The sequence below is a fragment of the Prionailurus bengalensis genome, chromosome D1 (genome assembly GCF_016509475.1).
Source record: "Prionailurus bengalensis isolate Pbe53 chromosome D1, Fcat_Pben_1.1_paternal_pri, whole genome shotgun sequence".
Lineage (NCBI taxonomy): Eukaryota > Metazoa > Chordata > Mammalia > Carnivora > Felidae > Prionailurus > Prionailurus bengalensis.
This window is the reverse complement of record NC_057346.1, coordinates 70,447,589-70,463,390: the sequence shown is the minus strand read 5'-3', so window position 1 is coordinate 70,463,390 and position 15,802 is coordinate 70,447,589. Positions and strand designations below refer to the sequence as shown.

Sequence of the window (15,802 nt, the reverse complement as noted above, 5' to 3'; positions counted from 1 at the left end):
ATTGCCCCTCAGACTTAAACAGTAGAGACATTAGGACAATGTTTAAAATGATCATTCAAATTTCTAAAATCCAGATCTTAATATATCACTTCATTTTATTTTTGGTTTTACTCCATTTCAGTTGATTACAGTACAATACCATTATTTGTAGTCTACATAAAATCTGAGACCAAATTTTAAGGGAAAAAAGAAAGTACGTTGAAGGAAAAAAAATACTGGTAAGCAAATATGCAGATTAGACTCTGGACAAACTTGAGAAATAGCATTTATACAGGATTCTAACCCAAAAATTCAATATTATTTAAGTATTCCAGAAGGAATAAATTAACTAAAGATTCAGTTAGATCCCAAAATGATTACAATGTAAAGGCACATTCAGTTGTGAGTCAAATTTAATTTTTCATCCCAGATTTTACAGAAGAACACTGAGGCTATCTCCAAGATCCCTCCTCTATTACACTTTGACTCTCCATTTCATTTCAAGTCCATACTTGCAGTTTAAGCAGAGATTCTCGATCTGGAAAGAAAGTCTATAGACAGCACATATAATTTTCACTTTCACTTCCCTTCCACTACTGTTAGCTAGTGACTTCAATATTAATGTGTTCTTATATTCATTATTACATATCTACCAAGTACTTCATATGAGCCAGGCACCTTCTAGACACCGAGAAAACAAAGCAACAATCTTTGCCTCAGGCTCTTTAGAGTCTGATTGGAAAAATCAGACAAACGAACAATTAATATACAGTGTTAAAGGTAATAAAATAGGGTAATATTACAGTGCTATGGGACTGCATGGGAGAAACAACTAACCGAGCTGGGGAAGGACCAGAGATTATAAAGTTGAAGAACAGTGTTCCAGGCACAGAAAGCAGCATGTATAACCACCTGAAAGTGAGACAGCATTTATGTTTGGGGAGTTAAAAAGAAGTCAGTATGACTTGGCCAATGACTCAACATGAGGGATAAGGAAATGTGAACTCCACAAGGACAGGGACCACATCTACTTTGCTCAGCACACAGGTTGTAAATAGCCGAGCACCTGGCAAGATGCAGACATGATGAACACGCTTGTTAAGTGAATAAATTCATTAGGTGGAAAGCACTGGAAAAGCAAGAAGTACAGTTACGGAGATACAAGTTCAGTTTTCTGAAGGATGGGTGTGAAGTGCCCATGTGGCATCCAGAAGACAGGTCTAGTAGAAACAACTGGCTCCGTGGGTCTGGAGTTTAGGGAAGAGAAGAGCCAGGCCACCCAAATAGACTTTACTACCCCCACACAGGTAGCCCTGGGAACAGACGACCACCCAGGTAGCAGCAGTGATGAGCACCCAAGGTCCAGACTAGATGAAGCTTTTTCCAAATCTAATTTAAAATACAACCATTTGTCTCACATAAAACAGAAGGTGCTGAGTAATCACCTAACTGGATCTAGACGAGATCAAGGCCTAGGACAGAACTCTGTAGAATATCAATATTTAAGGGGCAAGCAGAAAAAAAGCAACCTGAAGAATGATCAGAAACGTACTTTTAACACCTTGAATTTACATTTTTCATTCTCCCAGATTGCCAAGGACCTTTTAACTCCCCATCGTATCAGATTATCTCCACCACCAAGACAGGCTCATGCTGTTTCACAAGTTACATCTCAAACCTGATACTCTTCCCTTTCTAGCTATTTATTCAATACTATGTCTTCCGGTGCTTTTAATTCACCGGTACCCCAATTAGTTCCTCCTTTACTATGTTCACTAATGCCCTCTTTGATATACTTTATTCCCTTTCTAGAATTTATTTTGTGGTTAATTATTTTAGTTAATCATCACCATCTTAATGGAGTTTCCTTTCCCTGAGACATTCATCAGTGGTCTGGGGAATTTTCCTTGGGGAAATTGTACCCCCCAGGGAACATCTGGTGACATTTGGAGACATTTTTGATTGTCACGACTGGGAGTGTGGGGGGAAGGGGCTTCTGGCATCTAGCAGGTGGAGTCAAGAATGCTGCTGATCACCCTACAATGCACAGGACAACTCCTGATAACGAAAAATTATCCTGTCCAAAATGTCAATAGTTTGAGAAACTGTACTATAAGACAATGTCCCACTACAGCATATGCTCCTAGACTATGCTCTTTACTCCTGTTTCAAAATCATAGCAGGCTTTACCTTTAAGTTTCTTACTAACTTCAAGTGTGCATTCATTGATACTTGACATAAAAAGAACTCATCTTATTGATTTACTAGCAATGCTATATACATAATAGGGAATGAGTGGCCTAGGATTAAGCGGCAGGACGGACCAGGAAGGAATTAAAGGCATAGATAAAATGACACAATTTTATGGATTACTTTAGTCAAAATTTAGAGAAATGTATGAGGACAAAGTATCTTTATACTGAAAATAATGGTCATATGTTTTGGTTAAATCACATAAGTTCAATAAATTTCAGGCTTTAATAAGTGTAAGGTATGCTTTCTCTTTACAAATTAGACTTATTGTGGAGACAAGTCTTTAGATCCACTGCCCTGGAGGCCCCAGAGGAGATGCCCAAATCTTTGACATTTTACCCGGCCCCAATTCCAACCAAGACATTAACTTCAATAACTGTTCCTATTTGGTCTCTCTTGACACTTCTATACCCTCTCTTCTCTCTTAAAAACTCTCTAACTTGTAGGCAGTCTTCATTATGGCAAGGATTCTATCTTATTTATCCCTCCATTCAACCCCCTACATCAATCAAGTTCCCAGCACTGAATATGCACAGTAAATGTTTTCTGAAATATAAAAAATGAGTAACAATGAATCACATCCTACTAGGGGAGGGAGTAATCAGGAAGGGAATTAAAGCATACTAATTACAAGTGATTAAAAGGTACTAGATAATACCTAATAACTAAAAACTTACATAGTTACTGCACTAAACTTACTAGCAATGAATGTCAGATAATCTAATTCATTCATTCTGAGAGAATTCAAAGCTTAGGATTATGAAATAATTTTACTCCAGCTCATTTCCATTTTTTCTTAGCAATATTTTTCTAAAGGTTCAAAATACATGACATATTCTCATCTCCTATATTAACCCTCTGTCATCATGTTATTTGCCCAATAATAATATGTGACTTTTCTACTTCCTAATGCTGTTATGGGAAGCAATCAGTGCTTACAAATTTTTAAGTGTTATCACAGCACAGTGTTTCACAGCACATTAGGTAGTTAGAAACTACATCTTCGTTATTATTATTCTGAATACTATTTAAAATATCTAGTAATTACAAATAATATGTTCCAAATATTCTGAAAACACATTAAGTATGTACTATATAGCTATTTTAGAACTTGTTATACAATTTTGCCCATTCCCTTTCTTTCTCCTACTGATCACAAGTCATATCCCATTTATTACCATCCTGCACGACTTTTTTTTTGGTACTAATTTTTTCAGGACACTGAAGAAATAAACTGAACTGTTGATGATTACAGTAATTACACATACACACATTCTTTTCTTTCCTCCAAGTGATCATTTTCTACACTTACCTTGCCACTAATAACTTCTTCTACTCGCTCTTGGGGTGTCTGTCCCGCTTTCTGCCTCACCAAAACATACACTGAATTCACCTTAGGACAAGACCTCAGCAACTTTTCCAGAAGTACCTTCCCTAGGAAACCGGTAGCTCCAGTGAGGAGGACATTCTTGCCTTCATAGTACTCTGGGATTGAAACCATTCTGATCCTAAGGAAAACACAGCAAATAAAGATCAGTTCAAAGATTTGTTACTTCTTATGCACTAAAAATCTCTTGCTATTCAAATAAACAGGCAAAAGTCAAAGTTGAATATTAGCAAAAGTGGACTTTAACCTCTGGTTAACTGTAGTAAAGTGGAAAGAATAACGGACTGCAAAAGTGATTTCTGGCCCCTGTGTTTTCCACCTGGATCACCTCAGACAAGTCACTCACCTTCTCTGGGCCTGGGTTTCTTTAGTCCAGTTTGTACTAAATGACTTCTAAAAATTCCTCCCAGCAATAAGAACTCAAATCTTCACTTAAACCTCAGTTAAATCCTACACACAAATGAATTCTATTTCACTGTCTCCAAAAGGATTTATAACACCAAATAGAGGTCAGCAGCAAGACTCAATTGTCTAGCTTGTATAACATGGCAGGGTATCATATTCGCCTATCATCACCAGTTGGAACAAGAAGAGGTAACATCAAGTCCTTTCTCTTCCATGTCTGTAGTGACAATATATCCAAAAGGTGCTTAAATCTCCCTTTTAAAAAAGTCATAGTAAGAAATACGTGAGCTGAATTATCCCCTTTGTCCAAATTCCACTAAAACAGCAGAAAAGATAGTATACTAAGAGACTGAACAAACAAAAGAACCATGATGAATGGAAAAAAACAAGATGCAGAAGGATTCATGCAGTATGTCACTATTCAAAGCTCAAACCCTTTCAAAACAATGTTCTTTGTTGTTCAGAAATGCACACACAAGATGATATTAACAGATGCATGAGAGGGAGTGCAATACAATCAGAGAATAGGAACTTCAATTTATGTTTTCTTTAAGTTAGGGAGTAGATACACGTGTTTTATGTTCTAACTTTCACAGTTAAAAAATAATAAATTCATAACATCTAAAGATAAGAAATAGACCCATTAAAGAGCGGAAGGGAGGTGCCTAGGTGGCTCAGCCAGTTGGGCATCCGACTTTGGCTCAGGTCATGATCTCATGGTTTGAGAGTTCGAGCCCTGCGTCGAGCTCTGTGCTGACAGCTCAGAGCCTGGAGCCTGCTTCGAATTGTGTCTCATTCTCTCTCTGCCCCTCCCCAACTTGTGCTCTGTCTCTCTTTGTCTCTCAAAAATAAATGTAAAAAAAAATTTTTTTAATAAAAAAAATAATAAAATAAAATAAAAACAAGCAGAATGGAGAGAAGGAAAGAGTTTCTAGAAGAAAAAGATAAGACTAAGTTGACAGAAAAGCCATAGCAGAAGAAATAGTAACCCAAGCAAAGCAAGCATAGGAAAGGACTTATAAGGAGGCAAGAAATGTCCCAATTCCCTGAACAGAGAACACCAAGCCCAGAATCAAGAAACTGAATTAAAAGGGTGCCTGGGGGGCTCAGTCAGTTGAGCGTCAACTTCGGCTCAGGTCATGATCTCACACTCGTGGGTTTGATCCCCATGTGGGGCTCTGCACTGATAGCTCAAGAGCCTGGAGTCTGCTTTGTATTCTGTCTCCCTCTCTCTCTTCCCCTCCCCTACTCACACTCTGTCTCTCTCTCTCTCTCAAAATAAATAAACATAATAATAAAAAAAGTTTTAAATAATAAAAAAATAAATAAACTGAATTAAAGCATAGGGAAATCAGGGGCACCTGGGTGGCTCAGTCAGTTGAGTGTCCAACTCTTGGTTTTGGCTCAGCTCATGGTCCCAGGGTCCTGGGATTGAGCACCACGTTGGGGTTCTGTGCTGAGTGTAGAGCCTGCTTAAGATTCTCTCTCTCTCCCTCTCCCTCTCCCCCGCTTGTGTACACTCTGTTTCTAAAATAAAAAAATAAAATAAAATAAAAGTCATAGGGAAATCAAGGGAATTAAAGGATTGCTCACAGAACAGCAGAGCCACTCAAGACAGCCTTACTTCCGGTATAAACTTGAGTTCCCAAGGCTTAGTATCCAGATCTGCTGAGAAGAACATCCAGCATGGGTGCTAGGGACAAAAGAAAAGTAGGGCTGAGCCTGACATTGCTCCAGACATCCACAAATGGTGGGGGAGGTGGAGAATCAAGAGAGAGGAAACTAAAGCAACGAAAGAAAAAAGTCTCAAAGCACTTGAGCCCTAGAATAAATTTTAGGTCCTAAGCCTATCTATCTGGCTGCTGTTGGCCCTTAAAACAAATTCACAAAGGGGCGCCTAGATGACTCAGTCAGGTAAGCATCCGACTACAGCTCAGGTCATGATCTCACAGTCCGTGGGTTCGAGCCCCACATCAGGCTCTGTGCTGACAGCTCAGAGCCTGGAGCCTGTCTGTGTCTCCCTCTCTCTATGCCCCTCCCCTGCTGGTGCTCCGTCTCTTTCTCTCTCAAAAATAAATAAACATTTAAAAAAATAAAAAATAAAATAAAATTACTATAAAACTTCAGGTGACTGGGTAGCTCAGTCTGTTAGGTATCCAACTTTGGCTCAGGTCAAGATCTCGCGGTCTGTGAGTTCGAGCCCCACATCGGGCTCTGTGCTGACAGCTCAAAGCCTGGAGCCTGCTTTGGATTCTGTGTCTCCCTTTCTCTCTGCCCTTCCCCCACTCATGCTCTGTCTCTGTCTCTCAAAAATGAATAACGTTAAAAAATTTAAAAAACAAATAAACTCACACAGGATTCTGCATCAGTAATCTCATTTAGAGAAAAGCTCTTTTGGAAAAACAGACCACAAAAAACTGAGAGGAAGCCAGCCAGTATCAGCCCCCAAAACCAACCACCCTGATCCTTCATAAACATGACTAGATAACCAAAGATCACCAGATATTTAAGAAATACCTAACAAAATTAAGAAGAACCAAAATGAAAAGCAACAGAATCAACCACTAAGGAAACAAGGGCAATAAAATTTTAAACAGAATTTAAATTCTAAAGAAATTCTCCAAGCCATTCACAAAAATACTGCATCCATAAAATAGCAAAGTACATGAAAAAGGAACAGAAGAATAAGAAAGCACTTGAAAATCCAAAATCCAGATGTATAGAGAAAATCCAATAAACACATAAATAAACTATTAGAATTAAATGAAGTTAAGAAGGTCGCTAAATACGAAGTTTATATGGAAAAAAGCAAATGTATTTCTATATATCAGCAACATGGAAAATGAAGTAACAAAAAACTGGAACCACTTAAGATACCATCCCAAACACCAAAACACTATGGAAAACAGCAAGTATTAAGGAAGACACAGAGAAACTAAAACCCATGCACATCGCTTGTGGGAACGTGAAATGGTTCAGCTGCTATAGAAAAGGTAGTGGCACCTTAAAAAGTTAAACAGAATCATACAACCTTGCAGTTCCATTCTGAGGCATACGCCCCAAAAACTGCCAACAGGTACTCGAACAAGTACATGTACATGTGTGTTTACAGCACACTGTTCACAACAGCCAAATAGTACAAACAGCTCAAAATGTCCATTAACAGATGAATGGATAAACAAATTATGGTATATACCTACAGCAGAATACTATTCAGCCATAAAAAGGAATGAAGACCTGACACACACTACAATCGAGGAATGAGCCTCAAAAACATACTAGGTGAGGGGCACCTGGGTGGCTCAGTTGGTTAAGCATTCAACTTTGACTCAGGTCATGATCTCACAGTTTGTGAGTTTGAGCGCCGCATCAGGCTCTGGTGCTGACAGCTCAGAGCCTGGATCCTGCTTCGGATTCTGTGTCTCATTTTCTCTCTGCCCCTCCCCCAAGTATGCTCTGTCTCCCTCTCTCTCTCTCTCTCTCTCTCTCTCTCTCTGTCTCTCTCTCTCTCTCTCAAAAATAAATAAAAATGTAAAAACAAAAAATTTTTTTTAATTTTTTTTTTTAACGTTTTATTTATTTTTGAGACAGAGAGAGACAGAGCATGAACGGGGGAGGGGCAGAGAGAGAGGGAGACACAGAATCAGAAGCAGGCTCCAGGCTCTGAGCCATCAGCCCAGAGCCCGACGCGGGGCTCGAACTCACGGACCGTGAGATCGTGACCTGAGCCGAAGTCGGACGCTTAACCGACTGAGCCACCCAGGCGCCCCCCAAAAAATTTTTTTAAACATACTAAGTGAAATAAGTCAGATACAAAACATCAATACTACAGGATTTCATCTATATGAAATATCCAGAATAAATAAATCCATAGAGACAGAATGCATACAGGTGGTTGGCAGGGGCTGAGGGGTGGGAGAGTGGGCAGTGGAGACAAAATGCTTAAGGAGCTTTACTCTGCAGTGATGGAAATGTTTTGGAACTAGACAGAGGTGGTGACTGCACAACACTGAACTGTACTACACTGTTCACTTTAAATTTTTTTTTTTAACGTTTATTTATTTTTGAGACAGAGAGAGACAGAGCATGAACAGGGGAGGGTCAGAGAGAGAGGGAGACACAGAATCTGAAACAGGCTCCAGGCTCTGAACTGTCAGCACAGAGCCCGATGCAGGGCTCGAACTGCGAGATCATGACCTGAGCCAAAGTCGGACGCTTGACCTACTGAGACACCCAGGCGCCCCTAAATTGTTCACTTTAAAATGGTTCATTATATTGTGTAAATTTTACCTCGGTGAATTATATGTTTTTAAACTACCAGAAGGTAGAAGTAAATCTGAAAGATATTTGAGACCTCTATTCTGAAAACTACCAAACACTGAGAGAAATTAAACAATACCTAAATAAATGAAGAGATTTACTACATGCCCGGATTAGAAGACAACTTCTAAATAAATGAAATGTCAACTCACCATCCTTAAGGTCCGTACAATCCCAATCAAAACCTAAGCTGTTTTTGTGGATGGAAACTAAGACCCTAAAATGTTACAGAAATACGATGGGCCAATAATAGCCAAGACAAGTACTAAGAACAACAAAGCTGGGGAACTTCATTACCGTATATCAAGATGTATTATAGGGGCGCCTGGGTGGCGCAGTGGGTTAAGCGTCCGACTTCAGCCAGGTCACGATCTCGCGGTCCGGGAGTTCGAGCCCCGCGTCAGGCTCTGGGCTGATGGCTCAGAGCCTGGAGCCTGTTTCCGATTCTGTGTCTCCCTCTCTCTCTGCCCCTCCCCCGTTCATGCTCTGTCTCTCTCTGTCCCAAAAATAAATAAACGTTGAAGATGTATTATAAAGCTGCAGGAATGTGGTACTAGGACAAAGAATAATGCAGTCAATTTGCTATCCATATAGAAAATGAATTTTGGGGGTCCCTTACTGGCTCAGTTGGAAGAGCGTGTGACGCTTGATCTCAGGGTCGTGAGTTCGAGCCCCATGTTGGGTGTAGAGATCACTAAAAAAATAAACAAATAGAAACTTAAAAGAAAAAAAAAAGAAAATGAATCTTGACTTCTACCTCACACTACACACAAAAAATGAACTCTAGATTGACTATACACTTAAATGTGAAAGGTAAGATAATTACAGGCCTAGAAAATGACAAAGAACATCTCCATGATCTTGGGGTAGGCAAACATTTCTTAAATAGGACACAAGAAGTGCTAACCACAAAAGAAAAATACCGATAAACTGGAGGACACTAAAATTAAGTTCATCCCATAACACTGTAATAAGCAGAAAAGACAAATTAGAGGAAAAGATATTTGTGGTATGTATAATAACAACTGATTACCACCCAGAATATATAAACAACTACAACTCAACAAGGAGGAGAGAGAAACTGATAGAAAAATGGGAAAGGCTTGAGGCAAACATAAAGGAGAATCCAAATGGCATTACCAAAGAAGATCCAAGTGGTCAATCAGCACATGAAAAGGAACTCACCATCTGTAGTTATCGAGTTAAAATCACAATGTGATCCCACTACACTGTCCCCAATATGGCTAAAATGAAAAAGACAAGACAATACACAGTATCGGTTAAGGATGCAGAGAAACTGGACCGCTCACCTACTGCTAGAGGAAGTACAGACAGGTTTAACACTTAGCAAAAGTGGCATTCCTACTAAGGCTGAACATTCATATATCATACTTCACAATTCCACTTCTAATTATACACCCAAGAGAAATGAGTATATACATTCACCAAAAGACTCATCAACAAATGTGTTCATGGGAGCACTATTCCTGTTAGCCCCAAATTAAAACAACCCCAATGTTTGTCAATAGTATGTTGTATAAATTATAGCATATTCACACAATGGAATATTAAAAACAATGAAATGAAGGAACAATCACTACATACAACATGGATGAGGCCCACAAGAACGCTGAGCCAAAGAGGCCAGACACAAACAGTGTATACTCTATAATGCCACTTACATAAAGTTCAAAAACAGACAAAAACTCATCAGTTAAAAGAATGGTTATCTTGCAAAGAAGAGGCAGTGACCAGAAGAGGGTGGGAGGGGGCTTCTGGGAGACTAGTAATGTTCTATTTCTTGATGCAGGTTGGCTCAGTTTTTAAAAATTCATTAAGCTGTACACTCAGGATTTATGGACTTTCTGAATGTATGCTACATGCCAATAAAAAGTTTACTTTAAAAAATAAAAACCTCGTGTGACCATAGGTCTTAGTTTGCCTGGAACAAAGCTGGTTCGTACATGCTATCCCACCTGAATTCTGAGTATAGCCCTCTGAAGTGTTTTAGTTTGCACGGTAAATTATATGGTTACTCTAGTTATAACCTGCTTCAGGTCTAAGCAAGACTATTTCAAGATTTCAGTGACCGAAAGCCTAATTAAAACTATAGCCCACTGAAGGGAGATATGAAAAAAACTGCATCAATATACCTAATAAATCCAGTAGGTATTGATAACAACTATATGCTGATTACAAATGTTAACCACAGTGTGCTGAGAATATGACCTAGAACAAGTCATCTAATTCCCTCTCTGAGCTTCATTTTCTTCATATGTAAAAATGTATTCAATAAACATTTCTTAAGTACCTATTAGATACCAGGCACAAGAAAGTTTTCCACAGGTGTACATATGCATTTAAAACAGAAAAAATATCAGGCAGTTTTTCCTTTAATAATTGAGGGTTTATAGCCTGAATATGTGATTGGCTCAACCCTAAACTAACACAACTACATATTTTTTCCCTCATCTACAATGACGTCTTTCCTCTAAAGCCTCAAAAGCAAATCTGTAAATAGAAAATGTTTACCGAACTTAATTCTTTCTCCTCAAGCGTAGCAGTACAAAGGCTGCTTGCTAAGACAGTTTCAGGATGAAACTGCTTCTTACCAGTTTCAGGTACTGTTTACATGTGAGTTACACGGTTTTCTTCACAGAACGGAATTCCCATAAATCTCCCACTTTATCACAATGTCACCAAAAACTTCACAAGCACTAGGCATTTCCAAACTCTAAGTATCCTTGATTCCCCCCATCCACCAATACATTTATTTCACCCTACTGCTACTTATTGACAAAGCCAGCACAAATGAGAATTCTTTTAAGGCAAGTCCAGACTTGTAACATCTTCCACATAGCCCTGCCAATGTAGCCAGAAGCTACTAGAAAATGCCAGGGAAGAAAATGCTGCCAATCCTACAGCATGCTGTTTCAATTTCGATTGTATGAGTTCTACATAGCAAGACATCAAAAGCTATCATCTGCTGAAAAACAGCTGCAGCACTGCAATGCTGAGGAAAAACCGCAACATTATCATTCCTGCGTGCTGGGGCGGAGGGGCTATAAAATGTGACTCATATTTATTTTTACTGTTCTTGAGCTGCCTTCAAGAAAACATCACTTAACAGTGGCAGCTGAGTATTTTCTTTAAAAAATACCTTATCCTCACAGAACTACAACAAATAGTACTAAAATCTGTATGGAATCACTTAAGACCCCAAATAGCCAAAGCAATCTTGAGAAAGAAGAAAAAAGTTGGAGCTAGCACAATCAGCAGATTTTAGGACACACCACAAAGCTGTAGTAATCCAAACAGGATGGTACTGGCACAAAAACAGACACACAGGTCAGTGGAACAGGATAGAGAGCCCAGGAATAAACCCATGCTCATATGGCCAATTAATCTATGACAAAGGAAGCAAGAACATACAATGGCGAAAGACAGTCTCTTGAACAAATGGTGTTGAAAAAACTGGACAAAAGAATGAAACTGGGCCACTTTCTTATATCATACACAAAACTCAACTCAAAATGGATTAAAGATCTAAATATGAGACCTGAAACCATAAAACTCCTAGAAGAAGAAAACATGAGCAGTAATCTCGTTGACTTCAACCTTAGCCATATTTTTCTACATGTCTCCTCAGGCAAGGGAAACAAAAGCAAAAATAAACTACTGGGATTACACCAAAATAAAAAGCTTTTGCACAGCAAAGGAAACCATCAACAAAATGAAAAGGCAACCTACTGAATGGGAGAAGGTACTTGCAAATGATATATCCAGTAAGGGGCTAATATCCAAAATACATAAAGAACTTCTACAACGAAACAAACAAACAAACAAACAAACAAACAAAACAATCCGTTCCAAAATGGGCAGAGCACCTGAATAGATATTTCTCCAAAGATACAGAAATGGCCAACAGGCATGTGAGAAGATGCTCAACATCACTAATTGTCAGAGAAATGCAAATCAAAGCCACAGTGAAATATCACCCCATACCTGTCAGAATGGTTAGCAGCAAAAAGACAAAACACAACAATGTTGGTGAGGATATGGAAGAAAAGGAACCCTCCTGCACAGCTGATGGGAATGTAAATTGGTACAACCACTATGGAAAACAGTACGGAGGCTCCTCAAAAAATTAAAACAAAATTATCCTATGATTCAGTAATTCCACTACTGGATATTTACCCAAAGAAAACAAAAACGCTAATTCAAAAAGATAATGCACTCCTATGTTCTTTGCAGCATTTATTTACAAAAACCAAGATATGGAAACAACCTAAGTCTCCATAGATGAATGGGTAAAGAAGATGAGATATACGTATACAATGGAACATTACTCAGCATATCTTGGCTAGAGAGTATTATGCTAAGTGAAATAAGTCAGACAGAAAAAGACAAACACCATATGATTTCACTCATATGTAGAATCTAAAAAACAAAACAAACAAACAAAAAGTAGAAACAGGCCCATACACACAGAAAACAAACTAGTGGTTGCCAGAGAAGAGGGGTGGGGTGATAGGCAAAAACAGGTGAAGCAAGAGTGAGAGGTACAGGGTTCCAGTCATGAAATGAATAAGTCACAGGGATGAAAAGTACAGAATAAAGGATTTAATCAATGGTACTGTAATAGAGTTGTATGGTGACAGTTGGTAGCTACACTTGGGGTAAGCAGAAGATAATGTATAAAGTCACCGAATCACTATGCTGTACACTTGAAACTAATTTAACATTGTGTGTCAACTAAAATTAAAAAACAAACAAACCTTCTCTTACGGTTCAAAAGTTAAAGAGGCAGAAATCTTTCAAAAGACCAGTAAAAATGCTGGGTACCAAATGTTTCTAATCTTTCAAGGTATTCTTGCCAAAGTGGGTTTTCCTAGTGCTTTTATATTATGTATTTATATTTACATTAAGAAAACATATTACAAATGTACTTAAATGAGGATACATTCACTCACTTCCTACGTTCACTCACTTGAAGTCCAGATGGTACCACTTTGAAGCCATGAGATCCTAAGATAAAATTACTACTCTGAACCTGTTTCCTTATCTGTAAAAAGGGAACGTGAAATAGGTCTTATGGGCAAAAAGAGCCTGAAATGGCCACAAATGGAGAAACCATAGAGAACTTTCAAGATAGCACTCAGTCAATATAAACTGCACCCTTGCAACATAACGGTACTCTCATAATAAATGTCTTAATATTAGTGGAAAGCTAATCATGCTGTCTCATTAGTTTTAGAAACTTGGTTAAGATAAATAAGTAAAGAGCAGATCCTACACCTCCCATTTCAACTTTTTTTTTTTTAAAGGAGTTCTTTCAATAGATAAAGCTATTAAAGTGAGAGATTAGGGTATTAGAATATTCAGAAAGCCACAAAAATCTAGCAAAGAAAAAAAAAAAGCAGCTCTTCAGTACCAAGAAATAGGAATTCCTTTCCTTGAATTAGAGCTGAAAACTGTAATTAAAAGTCTTAATATTCTGTCAAGTAGTTGTTTCAGACACTTGCTAAGAAGAAAGACAAATGTGAACAATTATGTGGAGAGCAGGGCAAGGTAGGAAGAAGGAATGAGAGGCAATTCCAAGGGCTTGAAGCCAAAGTTTGACAGAAGACTCACCAGTGATGACAAAAATACATAATAAAAATAAAGGAAAAGGAAAATCTATTAAGCACAAAAAGTTGTATCTCTCATGCTTTCAGATAGAATTTTCCACAAGCCTCCTTAATAATTTTCTTGCCTTAGGTCACTCAGCACACCCATGGGCAGAGCCAAATTTGAAGCAGTATCTTCACACTAAATCCCACATTTTGCAGGGGGGAATAAAGTTTCTACTTGCCCTTAGTGGTGAGGTAAAGGCATCAGCTCACTGATAAGGACTGAGTGCACAGCACTGGAAAAGAGGTTCAGAAAAAGTATAAAGTTGGAAAAGATGGTCTTGAAGGTCTGTTTCATTTTGCACAATTCACTACAGGAGTAAACAGAACTGCATTTTTCCCTACAGGGCCTTCAGACATATGATAGACACAAATCTGCTTCACAGAAAATGTTAACATGAAAAAAGGCAAGTTCTGGTACAAGAATTCTTAAAATTCCAAATCATTTAACAATAAAAGCAGAAGAGACAATAAAAGTACCCATCCACCTGGGTGGTTCAGTCCACTCTTGATTTCCACTCAGGTCATGATCCCAGAGTCATGGGAGCCTGCTTAGGATTCTGTCTCCCTCTCCCTCTGCCCCTCTCCACTGCTCGTACTCTCATTAATTCATTCATAAATTCACACATACATTAAAAAGTTGATGGGCCAAACTAGCAACACAAATAGAAATGTAACTATTAACTGGTCAGGTAGACTCTTAATTAAAATTTAAAGGCAGTTAGATTTACCAGGATTTCCCTGAGGGCAGCCAACAAAGAGAACATAAGAAGTTGGTCCATCAAACAGAACTTGACTCAAAGACCATCTAGATGGGCTTAATTATTTTCACTATCAGTCTGAATAAAAAGACATTATCCTCAGAAATACTCGTTTATCAGACACCTGGGTGGCTCAGTATGTTGAGCACCTGACTTTGGATCCTGCAGTTCATAAATTCGAGCCCCGCATCGGGCTCACTGCTGTCAGTGCTGAGCCCACTTCGAATCCTCTGTCCCCCCTCTCTTTTGCCCCTCAAAAATAAGTATTTTTAAAAAATAGAAATATGCCCTTATCAAAGGTTAGTGGATTTATTTCCAACTCCACTGCACCCAGCCCACTGCCAAGACCTTACCTAGGTAAAATCGTTCATCGGAATGTTAGAAACAAAAAACCCGGGTCAGTAGAGGTGGTAAGACAGGGTAGAAGACAAGATGCTCTGGGGTCTGTCTTAAGATAAGCAACAAATTCAAGCATGTTTCTGCAGGTATATATACCAAAGTAATCCTATGGATCAGTGAACTTTGAAAACATGTATTGTACTTAACTGCCTGTGAATAATAGTAGTGTTGTGTGAGGGAGCATGGTGGATCAGAATATACACTTAAATATGTCACTTCGCCATATGGATTACTGTGAGCAATCGAGATTTAACAGATACAGAAACAAGTTTTCCCTGAACTTCCCCTATCTGATTAAAAGCAGAAACTTCTGAGAAATGAGGACTGCCATGAAGACTGAGGGAGTTTTATGGTCATGAAGAAGATGTAAAGTTAGCACTGAGATGAGTCAGCACCAACAAACGTTACTAAAATAACCCTTATCTTCTATTACTTTTCTCATATATTTACCTTCCTACAATTTACTGCTTTTAGAAGCCCAAACTCCTTTTCCTTTGTCTAGTCACTTCTTCATAATGTTTTTGCACTTTTAATTAACTTCATTTGCTTTTTTATTTTAATTCTAGCGCAGTTAACATACAGTGTCATATTAGTTTCAAGTGTACAACACAGTGATTCAACAATTA

General features: G+C 38.5%; 1 protein-coding gene across 4 annotated transcripts in view; it reads right to left on the bottom strand.

The window, feature by feature from the left end:
- FAR1 (fatty acyl-CoA reductase 1) overlaps window positions 1–15,802 on the bottom strand; it is an 80,008-nt gene that overhangs the window by 34,903 nt on the left and 29,303 nt on the right. For all 4 annotated transcript variants that reach the window (XM_043580719.1, XM_043580721.1, XM_043580720.1 and 1 more), the window contains one exon: window positions 3,545–3,740. In XM_043580719.1, the coding sequence (XP_043436654.1) occupies window positions 3,545–3,733 (189 nt within the window). In that variant the 5' untranslated portion in view covers window positions 3,734–3,740. The remainder of the gene's footprint in view (window positions 1–3,544; window positions 3,741–15,802) is intronic.